Genomic DNA, 16,182 nt, shown 5'->3' on the forward strand with positions numbered 1-16,182 from the left:
CAAGTGTTTACACCCAGGCTGCTCCCCAACAATTTTTTATTTATTTCATAAATACACATTTGTAAATCTGCCCTAGACAAAGTTTGAGACATTCATCTCACTCAATAGGATAAATCCATCTATGCAGTTCTACTGCATTTTATGTGTTTGATACAAACCACGTGCCTTGGGTGATTGTCAGGTCTAAGCTATTTGCGGATGTCTCACCCTCATGTTCCCCGGGTAATGTATAGGAAAAAAATAAAGATAGAACAGATCCACGACATGTCACATCAGTCACATAGAAATTGTTCATTTGCTGCTTTTTTTTTTCTTTTTGTAAATCACAAAATGGTCAAATTTAGACAAGTATTTTTTTTCCTTTTTCTTTTTTTGTCCATCGCTCAATTAGACACAAATAATTAACATCAAGGTAATAAAAACCGTAAATTAACCCCTTTCATCCCTGAGTGATGACGCCCAAGTGCTTAGGAATTACTGGATACCCTAAATTTAAAAAAATAAAATAACAATTTCCGTTTCTTCCAATAATCCAGTCTGGGATGACGGCATGGACAGAATTGCAGGAAATCGCTCAATGGCGAGATCACCCAGTTGATGTCGCTCACTCCATATGAATTATCTATCTAATCAATGTACATATTCCAAAATTTACCACTTGATATTTTTTTTTTCCTTAGGGGGATAGATAGATTTAATAGAAAAAAAATATAATAATTCTGCAGATAATTCTGTGGAAACGTCTAACACTGTACTGTAAGGAGCGGCACTGGGTTACACAGATCTGTTTGGGGGGGGGGGGGGTGTTAGGGTTACTTTGTCACTCTTCTTTGCTGCATTTGGAGACATCTGGTTGAATCTTGAAGATCTTACAAACCTTAAAAAATTGGATAATCCAGATCAGGGCTGTACTTGTTTGACACGCGCAAAAGTTTTACAAACGAGCAATAGTCTCAGGACTGAGGGGCCCAGCAATAAGGTGAAGAACAGAAAGAAACACAATGTAAGAAACGTGGCACCTTGTGCGGAGGAGACAGAACACTTGTGCCGGTCAGAAAGAGTTAAAAACATGGCGGTCGCTGGGGACGGACTGCTCCTTTAATGTCCCAGTGTGGCCTTGTGTTTGGCAGGAGACGGGTGAGGGCTGGTGGTGGCGCTCAGGCTGGACTGCAGGTAGACAGTCTTGTGAAAGAGACGGTTGCTGAGGAAGACGACCAGAGAGAAGAGACGCAGCTGGAAGTGACTGTGGATACAGAAAGATGGAGGACGATCAGACTGTGACTGCAGTTTAGCTCAGCTATATCCATGCCACATACTTAAAGGGGTATTCTGGCCAAAAACATCTTATCCCCTATCCAAAAGGATAGGGGATAAAATGCCTGATCATGGGGGGCCCGCTGCTGGGACCCCCGTGATCTCCCTGCAGCACCCACATTCTATGCCAGGCTGCGTCTCCAGTTTCGGAAACCTCCGGGACTGGGGACGTGACGTCACGCCACTGCACGCCCCCTCCATTCATGTCTTTGGGAGGGGGCGTGACAGCTGTCACGCCCCCTCCCATAGACATGAATGGAGGGGGCGTGGCGTGGTGTCACGTCCCCAGTCCCGGAAACCCAGAGGTTTCCAAAACTGGAGACGCAGATGTTTTTGCCCGGAATACCCCTTTAATGCACTCTGCATCATGTCGCCAAGACAAATCGGTTGCAGTTTTTGATCTCTGCTTGCTGACAGTGAAAGGAAACATACTGCTTACATCCTGAGACCTCCTAAACAGGGCACATGGGAGGACACAATTGTATGCTCTGGAATTAAACAATGAAGGTTTATAATAAAGGACAGTAAGCAGAGGTATTGAAAACTGAGAGGAATTGGGACATAAAAGTAAATTTAAAGCATTATGGTCATTAAAAACAACTTTTGTCATGTCGATCAGACACGTCAAAAGTTGTTGATCGCATCGGGTGTTACTCCTGAGAACCAATGTGATTGAGTTATAAGCTGGGGAGGCAGGTAGAATTGCGCTTCATTCCCCGGCTGACTGAGAGATCCGTCCATTTCTCTGCATAGAAGTCCACAGAAGTGTATACAGAGTAATGTACGGATCTCTCTGCCAGCCAGGGAGTGGAGCCTAATGCCACTGCTTCCCTGGCTAATAACTCACAATTAATTTAAAGGGGTTATCCAGGATAAAAAAACTTTTTTTATATATATATATATATATATATATATATATATATATATATCTCAACTGGCTCCCGAAAGTTAAACAGATTTGTAAATTACTTCTATTAAAAAAATCTTAATCCTTTCAGTACTTATGAGCTTCTGAAGTTAAGGTTCTTTTCTGTCTAAGTGCTCTCTGATGACACGTGTCTCGGTAAACGCCCAGTTTAGAACTGAAAGGATTAAGATTTTTTAATAGAAGTAATTTACAAATCTGTTTAACTTTCTGGAGCCAGTTGACATATATAAAAAAAGTTTTTTCCTGGAATACCCCTTTAAAATCTAAATCTTTCATTATACAAAGAATAACATTTATTTGCTGGATGTGCAATACTGCTCTAAGCTGTGTTCTTTCGCTACTTGGTAGGACAATACTTACTATGCTTTCACGGGTGTCTTTGCTTCATTCGCACTGATGATAAACAGCGGGAAGAGAATGGAGAAGAGGCAGCCACTGCAAGAAGCGAGGAAAAAAATGTCATTGACATGATCTCAGCTGTCACCAATGTCAAAGATCCTGATATCGCTTCTCAAGCTGCATATCCTGCTTAATAATATTACTAACTTACAATAACCATCATGGTAAATGTACAGATATATGATGTGCCATCCCGATCCTGGAGGTGATGCCACATTTACATAATTACAAGTTAAATTACAGTCTTTATGGACTAGTTTCCTCTATTGCCTGAACACGGTATGTAAGCAGCCTTACCTGATGATATATGACGACTGCATGGCTGTGAGGGAGGCAAGGGGTAAACCAAAGCCAAAGTAATAGGGCCAGTTACGCTCAATGTTTGATAACCGCTGATGCATCTCAATCCCTGAAAAAGAAAAGAGATAGAGAGACCAAGAAAAACAGACACACAAAGGGGAGAAAAAAAAAGCAGGAGGTAGAGAGAGGAAAAAAAGAGAAAAAAAAAGGTGTAAGAGGTAGAGAGTGGGAAAAAAAGAGGAAAAAAGGTTAAAAAAAAGTAAGAGGAAGAGTGTGGAAAAAAAAAAAAGGTGAAAAGAAGTAAGCGGTAGAGAGAGGGAAAAAAAGAGAAAAAAAAATGAAAACAATAAGAGGTAGAGAGAGAAAAAAAAGTTACAAAGTAAGAGGTAGAGAGAGAGAGAGAAAAAAAAAGTTAAAGTAAGAGGTAGAGAGAGAGAGAAAAAAAAAGTTACAAAGTAAGAGGTAGAGAGAGAGAGAGAGAGAGAGAGAGAGAAATAGAAGACAGAAAAAAAAGCAAACAAAAGTAAGAGGTAGAGGAAAAAGAGAAAAAATTAAAAAGTAGGAGGGAAAAAAAGGAGAGAAAAAAAGTAAGAGGTAGAGAGAGAAAAAGAAGCAAAAAAAAAAGGCGAAAAAAGAGCAAGAGAGAGAGTTCGAGGCGCAGAAGAAAAAAAGAGGAAAGACAAATTAAGAGTAGGAGTTGAGAAAAAAAAAAAAGACAAACAAAGAGGGTGGGTGATGACATGAGATCGTGGTTCAGACCGAAGACTAGTCACATGACTGTCTATGACAGTGGTCTCCAACCTGCGGACCTCCAGATGTTGCAAAACTACAACTCCCAGCATTCCCGGACAGCCAACGGCTGTCCGGGCATGCTGGGAGTTGTAGTTTTGCAACAACTGGAGGTCGTCAGGTTGGAGACCACTGGTCTATGAGATAATCTCTGTTACCTTTGTTGAACCATCTGTATTCGAAGCAGTAGAGGGAGTAGAGAAGAGCCATGTGCAGCAGACTGATGAGCTGTCCGATCACTTCTATGGGGAAGAGACTGACAAACATGCCCTGCAGCCATATACAAGACAGGAGTCAGCACCGGCCATACACAATATAATCACAGATAGAGTCTACATGAGCCGTGGATATATTACTCTGATCTACAGTCCACTGCTCATCTATAGCCTGTGATGGGGCAGGTCCACAGATAGAGTCCCTGTCTATACATAGGGAATTACCTGGATGAGGAAAAGCGCCTGGAGCAGGAGGTTAAACAGCATGTCAGCAATGATCTTACTGACACTAGGGAAGGGCTGTGCTTTTCTGCCGGACATCTCAAACGCCAAATCTGCAATGTCCTGAAGGAAACACGAAAACCCAATGTTCATTTATGAGGTTCTATACAATTCACAATCCTGCAGTAAAGACTTCTGGGAATATATTTCTTACTCAACCCCTCATTATTGTCTCATTAATGGGCCTAACCCAGGGGGTCAAGTCCTGGGAAAAAAAGTGTGGGAACTCACCCAAAATTTCCACTAAAAGGGGTACTCCACCCCTAGACATCTTATCCCCTAGCCAAAGGATAGGGGATAAGATGTTTGATTGCAGGGGGCCCGCTGCTGGGGACCCCCGCATTCTCCCTGCTGCACCTAGCATTGGTTTAGAGCGTTGGGTGCAGTAACGGAGGCTCGTGACGTCACGGCCACAGCCCCTCAATGCAAGTCTATGGGAGGGGGCATGATGGCCGTCATGCCCCCTCCCATAGCCCTGCATTGAGGGGGCATGGCCGTGATGTCACAAGCCTCTGCCCCCCCCCCCCCCCCTTCGCCAGTCATTCGGCATGGAGCAAAGTTCACTCCATGCACCGGATGTCTGAGGTGCCACAGCCGAGCTCGCGCGATTAGATCTGGATAGGGGATAAGATGTCTAGGAGCGGAGTACCCCTTTTAGGGGCTGCAGGACTCCTGCTAATGGGAACTGCGTTCCTACTGTGGAAAAAGTGCAGGAACTCCGTTCCCACGAGTTCCTGCAGGACTTGAGCCCTGGCCTAACCTGTCCGTCAATTAAGGAGAGCAAGGAGGTGTGGCAGGCTGTGGCACTCGGCTCCACCTCCCTGACACTTGGCTGAGAAATAAAAAGGAGATTTTATAAGTTTGGCCACCACCGTCAGCTCCAGCAGTGCAGATTCCCTTTACGGTAATTGCTACCCTTTAGATGTGACGTGTATCAGTACACCCTCCGTGTTGCTTGTAATCCCACATGCAGTTTTGATGCAATTTACTGAAACATGAAGTGGGGGGGGGGGGGGGGTTATCAAAACCAGTGTAGAGGAAGAGCGGTGCAGTTGCCCATAGCAATCAGATTGCTTTATTCATTTTTTTTAAAGAGGCCTGTGAAAAATGAAAGAAGCGATCTGATTGGTTGCTAGGGGCAATTGCACCCACTCTTCACCTACACTGGTTTTGATAAATCTTCCCCAATGTCTTCTTGATCCATTTCTGTCTTTGGAGAAACTGCATGTGTGATACGAGCCTTAAGTAGTTTCTTTAAAGGGGTACTCCGCTGATCAGCTGTTCCGAACACTGGAGTCGGGAGCTTGTGACGTCATAGCCTCGCCCCCTCATGATGTCACGCCCCGCCCTCTCAATGTAAGTCTATGGGAGGGGGGGGGGGCGTGACAGTTGTCACACCCCCTCCCATAGACTTGCATTGAGGGGGCAGGGCGTGATGTCATGATGGGGCAGGGCTTTGACGTCACGAGCTCCTGACTCCAGTGTTCGGAACAGCTGATCAGCGGAGTACCCCTTTAAAGAAACTACTTAAGGCTCGTATCACACATGCAGTTTCTCCAAAGACAGAAATGGATCTAGAAGACATTGGGGAAGATTTATCAAAACCAGTGTAGGTGAAGAGTAATCAGTATGGGGTGTAAGTTTGCTCTAATATAATATATAAACTCCCCCCCCCCCCCCCCACTCCCATTTCAGTAGGAGGTGAAGGAGAGCACTAGACACCTACTAAACACAAAAAGAACAAAGAACGTAAGCTTCCCTGCACTTATGATCTGTGGTGGACATGGTGCCCCAGACTAACACCTAATAATAAAACCTCTTACCTGGAACCATATGGCGTTGACCACCTTGCTGAGCACAAAAAGGGGAAGGACCCAGAGTGCGCTAAACACAGACGTGAGGATGAACTCCAGCCAGGACCAGACATCTCCATGCAAGGAAGGGTCACCTGACAAGAAGGAGACGTACTACACATCAAATTGGAGTTCAAAATCACTAAAACTGCAGAAGCAACAACTGCCCTGAGGTGCGGTGTAAGACATACAATGATTTTAGCCATTAATCCATTATACAAAGAAATCTATGTTATATTTGTACTATAGGTTTATGTCATGTGTCCAATCGGTTCATACAATCATGTAGCATCAGGAGACCACAACACCATCACCCACACCCCCCCCCCCCCCAGGGTGTTTCTTACCTATTATTCTTGCTGTGACTGACTGCAGAAGAGGGATGAACATTCGGTAGAACAAGAAGAGACTTAGCTGCAAGGAAACCATAGATAAAGTAAGGCCGAGTCTAATACTAACACTAAGCACTATACAGAATATGTCATGGATGCGGTGGGCAGAGACTGCGAGATGCATTTCATAATGTGATGGTATATTTCTAGGACAATGTTTACCAAACAGCGTGTCTCCAGCTGTTGCAAAACTACAACTCCCAACATGCCCGGACAGCCTTTGGCTGTCCGGGCATGTTGGGAGTTGTAGTTTTGCAACAGCTGGAGGCACACTGTTAGGAAAACAATGCACTAGGATCACTTTATGACGGGTTGGGGTCTAAAACCTAGGAATGAAGGGGGCGCAGGGTTTTTTCCAGCACAAAAGTCCTATGTTATCAGTCTGTGCAGTGCGACATTGTTCACATAAATGGGAAAGGCTGCAATTGGTTGTCCAGAGCTGCTGTGCGAGAAAAAAAACCCTGAGCAGTGGTGTAGTGATATCCCTGCATCCCCTTTATTCTCAGAGGTCGGACTTTCACCAGTCATAAAAGCACATGCAATAGTTGTAAAAGCAAAATACTGACATTCTGCTCCTAGTTTATTAAAGGGTTACTCCGCTCCCCAGCGTCCGGAACATTGAGTTCTGAACGCTGTGTACGGGCTTCCGTGTTCACGCCCGCCCCCTCGTGACATCACGGCCTGCCCCCTCAATGAAAGTCTATGGAAAGGGGGCGCGACAGCCATCACGCCCCCTCCGTGACGTCACATGACAGGGGGCGGGCGTGAAGACGGAAGCCCGCACACAGTGTTCGGTACTCAATGTTCTGGACGCTGGGGAGCGGAGTAACCCTTTAAAATGTATGAGTCTGGAGTTCAGACTGGACACAATTGTAACAAACTCTAAGGGTCTGCTCACATGGGCGGATTTAATTGCGAGAGAGCAGAGTGTTTCTAGCCGAGGATCCACCCAAAATTCAAACTCCCAGCGGGAAACATGCTGCTGCTGCTCGTCTTCCTTTGTCTTAGGCTCGAAACGTCACAGTGCTGTCAGCGTATGGCGGACGCAGTGATGTTCAGCCTCGGCCAGCATGAGTGCACTGTCATGTAAGGAGGTCTGGCTCCTCCTTCTCCCTGCTGCTTGGGCTCCTTACATGACAGTGCACTCAGCCTATCACTGGCAGAGGCGGAACATCACTGCGGCCGGCCATACGCTGACTGCAGTGTGACATTTCGAGCCTAAGAAGAAGGAAGACGAGCAGCGGAGGAACGGGACGCAGATACCGAAGCAATGGGAGAACGTAGAAAGGTGAGTTAAAGTTTGTTTTTTATGTTTTTGCAGCCCGGGCACAGGGACAGGTAAAAACTTTTCGCTGCACTTCTCCTTTAAGTCCGCCCTTGTGAACAGACCTTTAGGGTACATTCACACGGGTGGATTTTTTTGAGGGTTTTCTGCTGCGTATTTGAAAGTGGGCGGGCTCTTCTCCGCGGTGGAATTTACACTGCGGAAAATCCGCCGCAGTCCCTACTGACTTCAATGGGGCTTGCGGTGGATTTTCCGCAGCGTAAATTCCGCCGTGGAAAATCTGCTGCGGACAGCCAAGAAGAGCCCGCCCCCTTACAAATACGCAGCGGAAAACCTGCAAAAAAATCTGCCCGTGTGACCCCTAAGGGTAAGTTCACACGTGCGCATTGTGCTGCATATTTTGCTGCAGATTATCTGTAGCTGATCTTGCTATCCATTAACTTCAATGTTTAGCAAAATCAGCTGCAGAAAATTTGCACCTGTGAATATACCCTAAGGGTCTATTCACACGTACAGTATTCTACGCAGACTTGATGCACAGGAATTTCTGCTGCAGATTTCAATGTAAACTAAATGACCGAACAGTTTAAAATCCTGCGCATCAAATTTGAATACTGTACATGCGAATAGACCCTAAGGGTGCGTTCACATGGGTGGATTTGATTGCAAACTATAAATGAAGGTGGTCTCTCTACAGAAAATTTTCAGCAGCAAATTTGGTGCAGACCCCATTGAAGTTTATATGGACTGCTGCGGATTCTCCACAGCTAAAATTCTGCTGCAGACAACTCGTAGAGAGTCAGTGATCCAAAAAAAAACTGTGCCCCTCTAGGCAAATGTGACAAAGGTTATCTAATATATTTCTCTACAAATTTGGAGCCCGAGACTTGCCCGGAATTACAGCAATCAGGAGAAGTATTTTTCGGAAGTCCCGTGCAAGTCTATAGATTCCGGCATTTCTGTATTCTGTTGTAATCCCAAGGTAAGTCTCATGTTCCAAAAATGATGAGAAATTTATATAGATCTCTTGCCCCTGAGACCATCATCGGAGGTACACTTTAACTGTGGGAAGTAGGCAAGACCCATGAAGGGTTTCCTATGGGACACTGTGTCAAATCCATACATAGGTTTGGTTCACCATTTTTGAGAAACCCCAATTTGCCCAATGCATCTCAATAATTCATTTATATCTATGTGCGACTTCTACCATCTTTTGATGAGTCTCAATGACTGGTTAGAAGATGGATTCAGAAGGTACGTACCCAGAAGACACCGCCGTTCCAAGCACAACACTGAAAAATTCGGGTGACAATGCGAGGCTCACTATGAACACAAAAAAAATTGGTGACAGTGAGTAACAAACTAGATAGTCCCCATTACAGGCCCCAGCTTTCCTACAGCCCTGGGTGGCAAATCTGCCTAGTTATGTAGCATCAAAGAAGAGAGGGGTGTCTCAAAGTGTACCTAAGCAGATATGTCATTCAGGGGCCTAGAATAGCTGGTCAGCAATCTCTGTGAGCAGCCATATTGGTTACCAATGTACTCTTAAAAGGGGTACTCCGGTGGAAATCTTTTTTTTTTATCAACTGGTGCCAAAAAGTTGAAACAGATTTGTAAATTACTTCTATTAAAAAATCTTAATCCTTCCAGTACTTATTAGCTGCTGAATACTACAGAGGAGCTCTCTGCTGACATGACCACAGTGCTCTTTGCTGACACCTCTGTCCATTTTAAGAACTGTCCAAAGAAAAACCCCATAGCGAACATATGCTGCTCTGGACAGCAGAGAGATGTCGGCAGAGAGCACTGTGCTCATAATGTCAGCAGAGAGCTCCATGTTCCAAAAAGAAAATAAATTTCTCTGTAGTATTCAGCGGCTAATAAGTACTGGAAGGATTAAGATTTTTTAATAGAAGTAGTTTACTAATCTGGTTAACTTTCCGGCACCAGTTGATAAAAAAATAAATAAAAAAAGGTTTTCCACCGGAATACCCCTTTAACAGATCTGTTTTCTAAAAATGAGTGACAACCAATAGGGCAGCACACAAAGATTGTCAATCAGCTTTCCCAGATCTCTGCATGGCATAGTTATGTACTGAAACATCCCTAGATGAGAAGCCCCCAACCTGTAGAGAGAATACCACTCCCAGCATGTCCAGACAACCTGTAGCTATCACAGCATGCTGGGAGTTGTAGTTCTTCCTCTTTATAGAGATACCCACTTGCTGGCAGAGAACAGCGATTATAATGGTTATGATCAAACTCACTTCTCTGGCTTCCTCTCCTCACTTTGGGCTCTGCGCTGGGCCAATGCACTACTTGCACGCCTCTTCCTCTGCTCTTCTCGTCTCTGCTGAATCCGAGCATCCAGCTTGGAAATCGTACATATTCCCCAAATGGAGTCTTTAATACCCTGCAGGACAGAGCGATAATGTGCGATTAATAATTAACAGGCCATTAAATACTTCAAGAAGAAGAAAACAAGAAAACGTTAAGACGCCCAGAAAACAAGACACAGCTTCATACGATATCAGCCAGGAAACCACAAATCCCAGCATGAATCACACAATATAAAGGGAAAACAACAGTAGATCTGTATGTAGTTCTTACACCACCACCTCACCCACATAGGACACATTTAAAGGGGCACAGATTAGAGATTCTTCTACAGGATCTGCTGACAATCTCCACTTTACAGTTTATATATAGAAATAAGATACAAACAGCCATGGCCTGAAATTTTTCTAGAAAATGAAGTATTTCTCACAGAAAAGGATTGCAGTAACACATGTTTTGCTATACACACGTTTATTCCCTTTGTGTGTATTGGAACTAAACCAAAAAAAGGAGGAAAAAAAGCAAATTAGATATAATATCACCAAACTCCAAAAATGGGCTGGACAAAATTATTGGCACCCTTAACTTAATATTTGGTTGCACATCCTTTGGAAAAATAAATGAAATCAGTCGCTTCCTATAACCATCAATAAGCTTCTTACACCTCTCAGCCGGTATGTTGGACCACTCTTCCTATAACCATCAATAAGCTTCTTACACCTCTCAGCCGGAATGTTGGACCACTCTTCCTTTACAAACTGCTCCAGGTCTCTTATTGGAAGGCGCCTTTTCCCAACAGTAATTTTAAGATCTCTCCACAGGTGATCAATGGGATTTAGATCTGGACTCATTGCTGCCACTTCAGAACTCTCCAGCACTTTGTTACCATCCATTTCTGGGGGCTTTTTGACGTATATTTGGGGTCATTGTCCTGCTGGAAGACCCAAGATCTCGGACACAAACCCAGCTTTCTGACACTGGGCTGTACAGTGCGACCCAAAATCAATTGGTAATCCTTAGATTTCATGATGTCTTGTACACATTCAAGGCCCCCAGTGCCAGAGGCAGCAAAACAACCCAAAACATTATTGACCTCCACCATATTTCACTGTAGGTTCTGTTTTTTTTCTTTGTAGGCCTCATTCCATTTTCGGTAAACAGTAGAATGATGTGCTTTACCAAAAAGCTCTATCTTGGTCTCATCTGTCCACAAGATGTTTTCCCAGAAGGATTTTGGCAAAATGTAGTCTTGCTTTTTTAAGTCTCTCAGCAGTGGGGTCCTCTTGGGTCTCCTGCCATAGCATTTAATTTCATTTAAATGTTGACGGATAGTTCGGCTGACACTGATGCTTCCTGAGCCTGCAGGACAGCTTGAATATCTTTGGAACTTGTTTGGGGCTGCTTATCCACCATCCGGACTATCCTGCATTGACACCTTTCATCAACGCCCATTGAGATCAGCTACAGTGCCATGGGTTGCAAACTTCTTGATAATGTTGCGCACTGTGGACAAAGGCAAATCTAGATCTCTGGAGATGGACTTGTAACCTTGAGATTGTTGATATTTATCCACAATTTTGGTTCTCAAGTCCTCAGACAGTTCTCTTCTCCTCTTTCTGTTGTCCATGCTTAGTGTGGCACACACAGACACACAATGCAAAGACTAAGTGAACTTCTCTCCTTTTTATCTGCTTTCAGGTGTGATTTTAATATTGCCCACACCTGTTACTTGCCCCAGGTGAGTTTAAAGGAGCATCACATGCTTGAAACAATCTTATTTTTCCACAATTTTGAAAGGGTGCCAATAGTTTTGTCCAGCCCATTTTTGGAGCTTTTTTCCTCCCTTTTTTAGTTTATTTCTAATACACACAAAGGGAATAAACATGTGTTACTGCAATCTGTGAGAAATACTTCATTTTCTAGAATAATTTCAGGGGTGCCAACATTTACGGCCATGACTGTACAATGTAGAAACCCTGGGTACATACAGTACATTATACTGTATAATATTCAAGAGCTGCACTTACTACTCTGCTGGTGGGGTCACTATGTACATACATTACATTACTTATCCTGTACTGATCCTGAGTTATATCCTGTATTACACTCCAGAACTGTACTCACTATTCTGCTGGTGAGGTCACTGTGTACATAAATTAAGTAATAATAATGTGATGCAATTTATGTACACAGAGATTCCACCAGCAGAATAGTGAGTACAGCTCTGGAGTATAATACAGGATATAACTCAGGATCACTACAGGAAAAGTAATGTAATGTATGTACACAGTGACCTCACCAGCAGAATAGTGAGTACAGCTCTGGAGTATAATACAGGATATAACTCAGGATCAGTACAGGATAAGTAATGTAATGTATGTACACAGTGACCTCACCAGCAGAATAGTGAGTGCAGCTCTGGAGAATAATACAGGATATAACTCAGGATCAGTACAGGATAAGTAATGTAATGAATGTACACAGTGACCTCACCAGCAGAATAGTGAGTGCAGCTCTGGAGAATAATACAGGGTACAACCCATAATCTGTACTGCATAAGTAATGTGATGTATGTACAGAAGTGATACGTTCCTGTATAACACAACACTTGGCATATAAATGAGCCTTAAAATAGGAATCTTGCTAGTAGAACAAGTTCATCTTGTCGGTGGTTACATCACATGCCATTCTCGGATCCTGTTTTCAGTTTGTGAACTCACCCGGACAAGGTCCTGGAGGAAACTTTTCAAGCTGTCAGCCATTTTCCTCTTCTCTAGCCTTTCAACAACTTGACTATCAGCTGCATGGAGCGGGGAAGTGTGACGGGCAGGACATCATGGAGGAAGACTGCGCACCAGCGACCTGCGGGTCAGAGACATGGATATTATACTGACTGATCACTGCGAGGAGTCCAGGCCCCCGAACCTATAAAGTAGGGTTATAAAGGAGGTGACGCTGAGCCTCCAGGTTATCGCTGGTCATGTGACACATCCAGTAATTAAAGGAGTTATCCATGATTAGATAAACAGAGCTGATTCCTTCCAAAAGTGGCACTCATTGAGTGAAGGTGGTGGCCGGAAGTCTCCTTACCTGCTCCGCGCTGCTCTTTTAGGATCCGCTTGTATGGTCTGACTTCTGGAAGGCCATATACAATTAGATGGCTGATATTACTGATCAGCTCTATCCCATTGCATATAAAACAAGTAGCAAAAATATAATACATATTTTATAAAAAATATATTATATAAAAATATAATTAATCCCCTCCCCCAATAAAATTGCTAAATCACCCACTTTTTATGTAGAGATATATATATATTAGGGATGTAAGAAAAAATCGATTCTCGCGATAATCGCGATTTTTCATTTGCCGATACAGAATCGATTCAAAATATTTTTGAATCAATTCTTTTAGGGATGTGAAATTTTTATCTGCGGACGCCCGTATCTTACCTGCCAACGAGCCCGCGGAGCTCCGGTACAGGTGTTCGGTCCCCGGGCTGTATTCTTCTTACTTCCTGTTAGTCCGGCACGTCACATGGAGCTTCAGCCTATCACCAGCCGCAGTGATGTCCCGCCTCCGCTGGTGATAGGCTGAAGCTCCATGTGACGTGCCGGACTAACAGGAAGTAAGAAGAATACAGCCCGGGGACCGAACACCTGTACCGGAGTGTACCGGAGCTCCGCGGGCTCGTTGGCAGGTAAGATAAAGTGCGTTTTATTTTATTTTGCAGCCCGGACGGGATAACATGAGAAAAGTGTGCACCGGAGTACTAGATCGCCGCTGTCAAAGCTGACAGCGGCGTCTATTGGGATCTATGAATGCTCCCAGGTGGGCGATATATCGCGATATATCGCGATGTATCGTCACCTAGACGGTATCGCGATATATCGGGATATATCGAATCGCCACACTGGTATCGCGATTCGAATCGAATCGCCAAATTCTTGGCGATTCACACCCCTAATATATATATATATATATATATATATATATATATACACACACACACACTTAAATAAACATATTTGGTTAGTGCTGGGCGGTTCATTACGAACACCGAAATTTTTTTACTGCACGATATGAATTTTTCCCCTTACTCGGTCATTTAGTTTCCATTTTTAAATTTGCAGCAGAAAATCCTGCGCAGGATACTGTACGTGTGAATAGACCATAAAGGGGTATTCCGGCCAAAAACATCCGGCCTTGTGACGTCACACCACGCCCCCTCCATACTGGTCTATGGGAGGGGGCATAACGGCCATCACGCCCCCTCCCATAGACATGAACGGAGGGGGAGTGGCGTCACGTGTCCAGTTCCGAAAACACAGAAGTTTCCGAGACTGGAGAAGCAAGGAGATCGCGGGGAGACCCAACGGCGCAACCCCCCCGCGATCAGACATCTAATCCCCTATCCTTTAGATAAGATGTATTCGGCCTGAATACCCCTTTAAACTTATTTTGTTAAAAAAAAGTTTAACATGTTTAAAAGCAGTATAAAAATAGAAATGTCTGTAACCATGGGGATCATTTTAATCGTATAGACCCACAGAATAAAGATAACGTGTTTTCAGTTTCCCCGTAAAGTGCACGGTGTCCAAACGAATCCCCCCCCCCCCCCCCCCCGAAAGGTTAATAAATTGTGGTTTCTTTTTCAATTTTTCATCACAAATAATATCTATTTTTGGTAGCACCGTACATTTTATGGTAAAAAGAAAAAGTGCCAGTACAAAGTACAATTACAAAGAAGTACAATTGGTCGCGCAAAAAACGAGCCCTTAGATGGGTCTGTGGATGGAAAAATAAAAGGGTTTTGGCTCTAAGAAAGGCGAAGAGGAAAAAACGTTAAAAAAAATAAAAATAAATGAAAATTGGAAGCATTTTCCAACCAGTGTGCCTCCAGCTGTTGCAAAACTTCAACTCCCAGCATGCCCTGATACAGCCTGTGGCTCAGTAGCTGCCCCAAATGAAAACTACAACTCCCAGCATGTTCGACTATATAGTAGTATATAGTATAGGTCAGTGTTTTCCAACCAGGGGTGCCTCCAGCTGTTGCAAAACTACAACTCCCAGCAAGCCCGGACAGCCGTTGGCTGTCCGGGCATGCTGGGAGTTGTAGTTTTGCAACAGCTGGAGGCACACTGGTTGGAAAAGGGGGTTAAATTGATAGTACATATGAATATGGATTGATAAAAAAAAAAAACAGATAAACAGCACTACAATAACACAGGAAAATGAAATCAAGAAAACAACAACCAACACAGGTACATGACAGCACTCCATCACACACCAGATCACTAAAGATCCACCGCCTATCGATCACCAATAGAGATCTACCTGTCAGACACAGACAACAGATCCCCTAGAGCTGCTCACCTACTGGAATCTCCCTCCAGCTGGATCACAACACCCGGGCCCCGCCCGCACTGCGCATGTCTCATAGCCCGCTGCATGTTGGGAGATGAAGTCCTCTTCAAACTACACGCCGGAAGATTGGGATCACATGACAGGAAATTACGTCTCGGCGCGCGTTGCCTCCTGGGGAATGAAGTTCTGCGTAGAGTCACGTTACTAGGTTGCGGGATGCTGGGAGATGGAATCTCAGCGCTCTGGCGGTCGGTCCGTGTGGTGATTGTGCGCTGATATTTTTCCCGCCTTTGTCATGTCCCGCCTGTGAGCGATTAATGCTCTGCGGTTTCTGAGAGGATTTTTGTTTTTCTCATTATTCTTCTCGTCATTTATGGCATTATTTTAGTCAGTAATATCGTCAGGGTGCGTTCACATCGCGTTTTTGTTGCTGTATCACCGTTTCTGTTAACCCCCTTGAGGAAACAGCTTATAAAATTTTTTTTTTTAAGGTTTTTTTTTTCTTTTCATTATGTTTTAACCCTTTAAGGACACAGACCAATTTTTGCGTTTTCATTTTTTCCCCCGAAAAATCATAACTATTTTATATTTCCATCCAGATAACCATGTGAGGGCTTGTTTTTTGCGTGACCCCCTTGTACTTTGCAATGACATCAGTCATTTTACCATCATACAGCAAACCCCAAAAAATTATTTGCGTGAGGAAATTGAGAAGCTGAA

At 43.9% G+C, this 16,182-nt stretch overlaps 1 protein-coding gene across 2 annotated transcripts; it reads right to left on the reverse strand.

Moving 5' to 3' along the window:
• Positions 1 to 664: 664 nt before the first annotated feature.
• EI24 (EI24 autophagy associated transmembrane protein) lies at positions 665 to 15,620 on the reverse strand. 2 transcript variants are annotated; one of them, XM_056544272.1, is made up of 11 exons: positions 15,472 to 15,620; positions 12,815 to 12,956; positions 10,025 to 10,170; positions 9,020 to 9,080; positions 6,428 to 6,494; positions 6,051 to 6,175; positions 4,171 to 4,290; positions 3,889 to 4,000; positions 2,939 to 3,050; positions 2,603 to 2,677; positions 665 to 1,243 (listed from the first exon to the last, which is right to left on the reverse strand). In XM_056544272.1, exons 2-11 carry the CDS (start codon positions 12,854 to 12,856, stop codon positions 1,099 to 1,101), a joined length of 1,005 nt encoding a protein of 334 aa, XP_056400247.1. In that variant the 5' UTR covers positions 12,857 to 12,956; positions 15,472 to 15,620; the 3' UTR covers positions 665 to 1,098. The 2 variants fall into 2 exon arrangements, with proteins under 2 accessions (XP_056400247.1, XP_056400248.1); XM_056544273.1 differs by having other exon boundaries at positions 15,476 to 15,496.
• Positions 15,621 to 16,182: the final 562 nt, after the last annotated feature.

The sequence above is a fragment of the Hyla sarda genome, chromosome 10, assembly GCF_029499605.1.
Source record: "Hyla sarda isolate aHylSar1 chromosome 10, aHylSar1.hap1, whole genome shotgun sequence".
NCBI lineage: Eukaryota > Metazoa > Chordata > Amphibia > Anura > Hylidae > Hyla > Hyla sarda.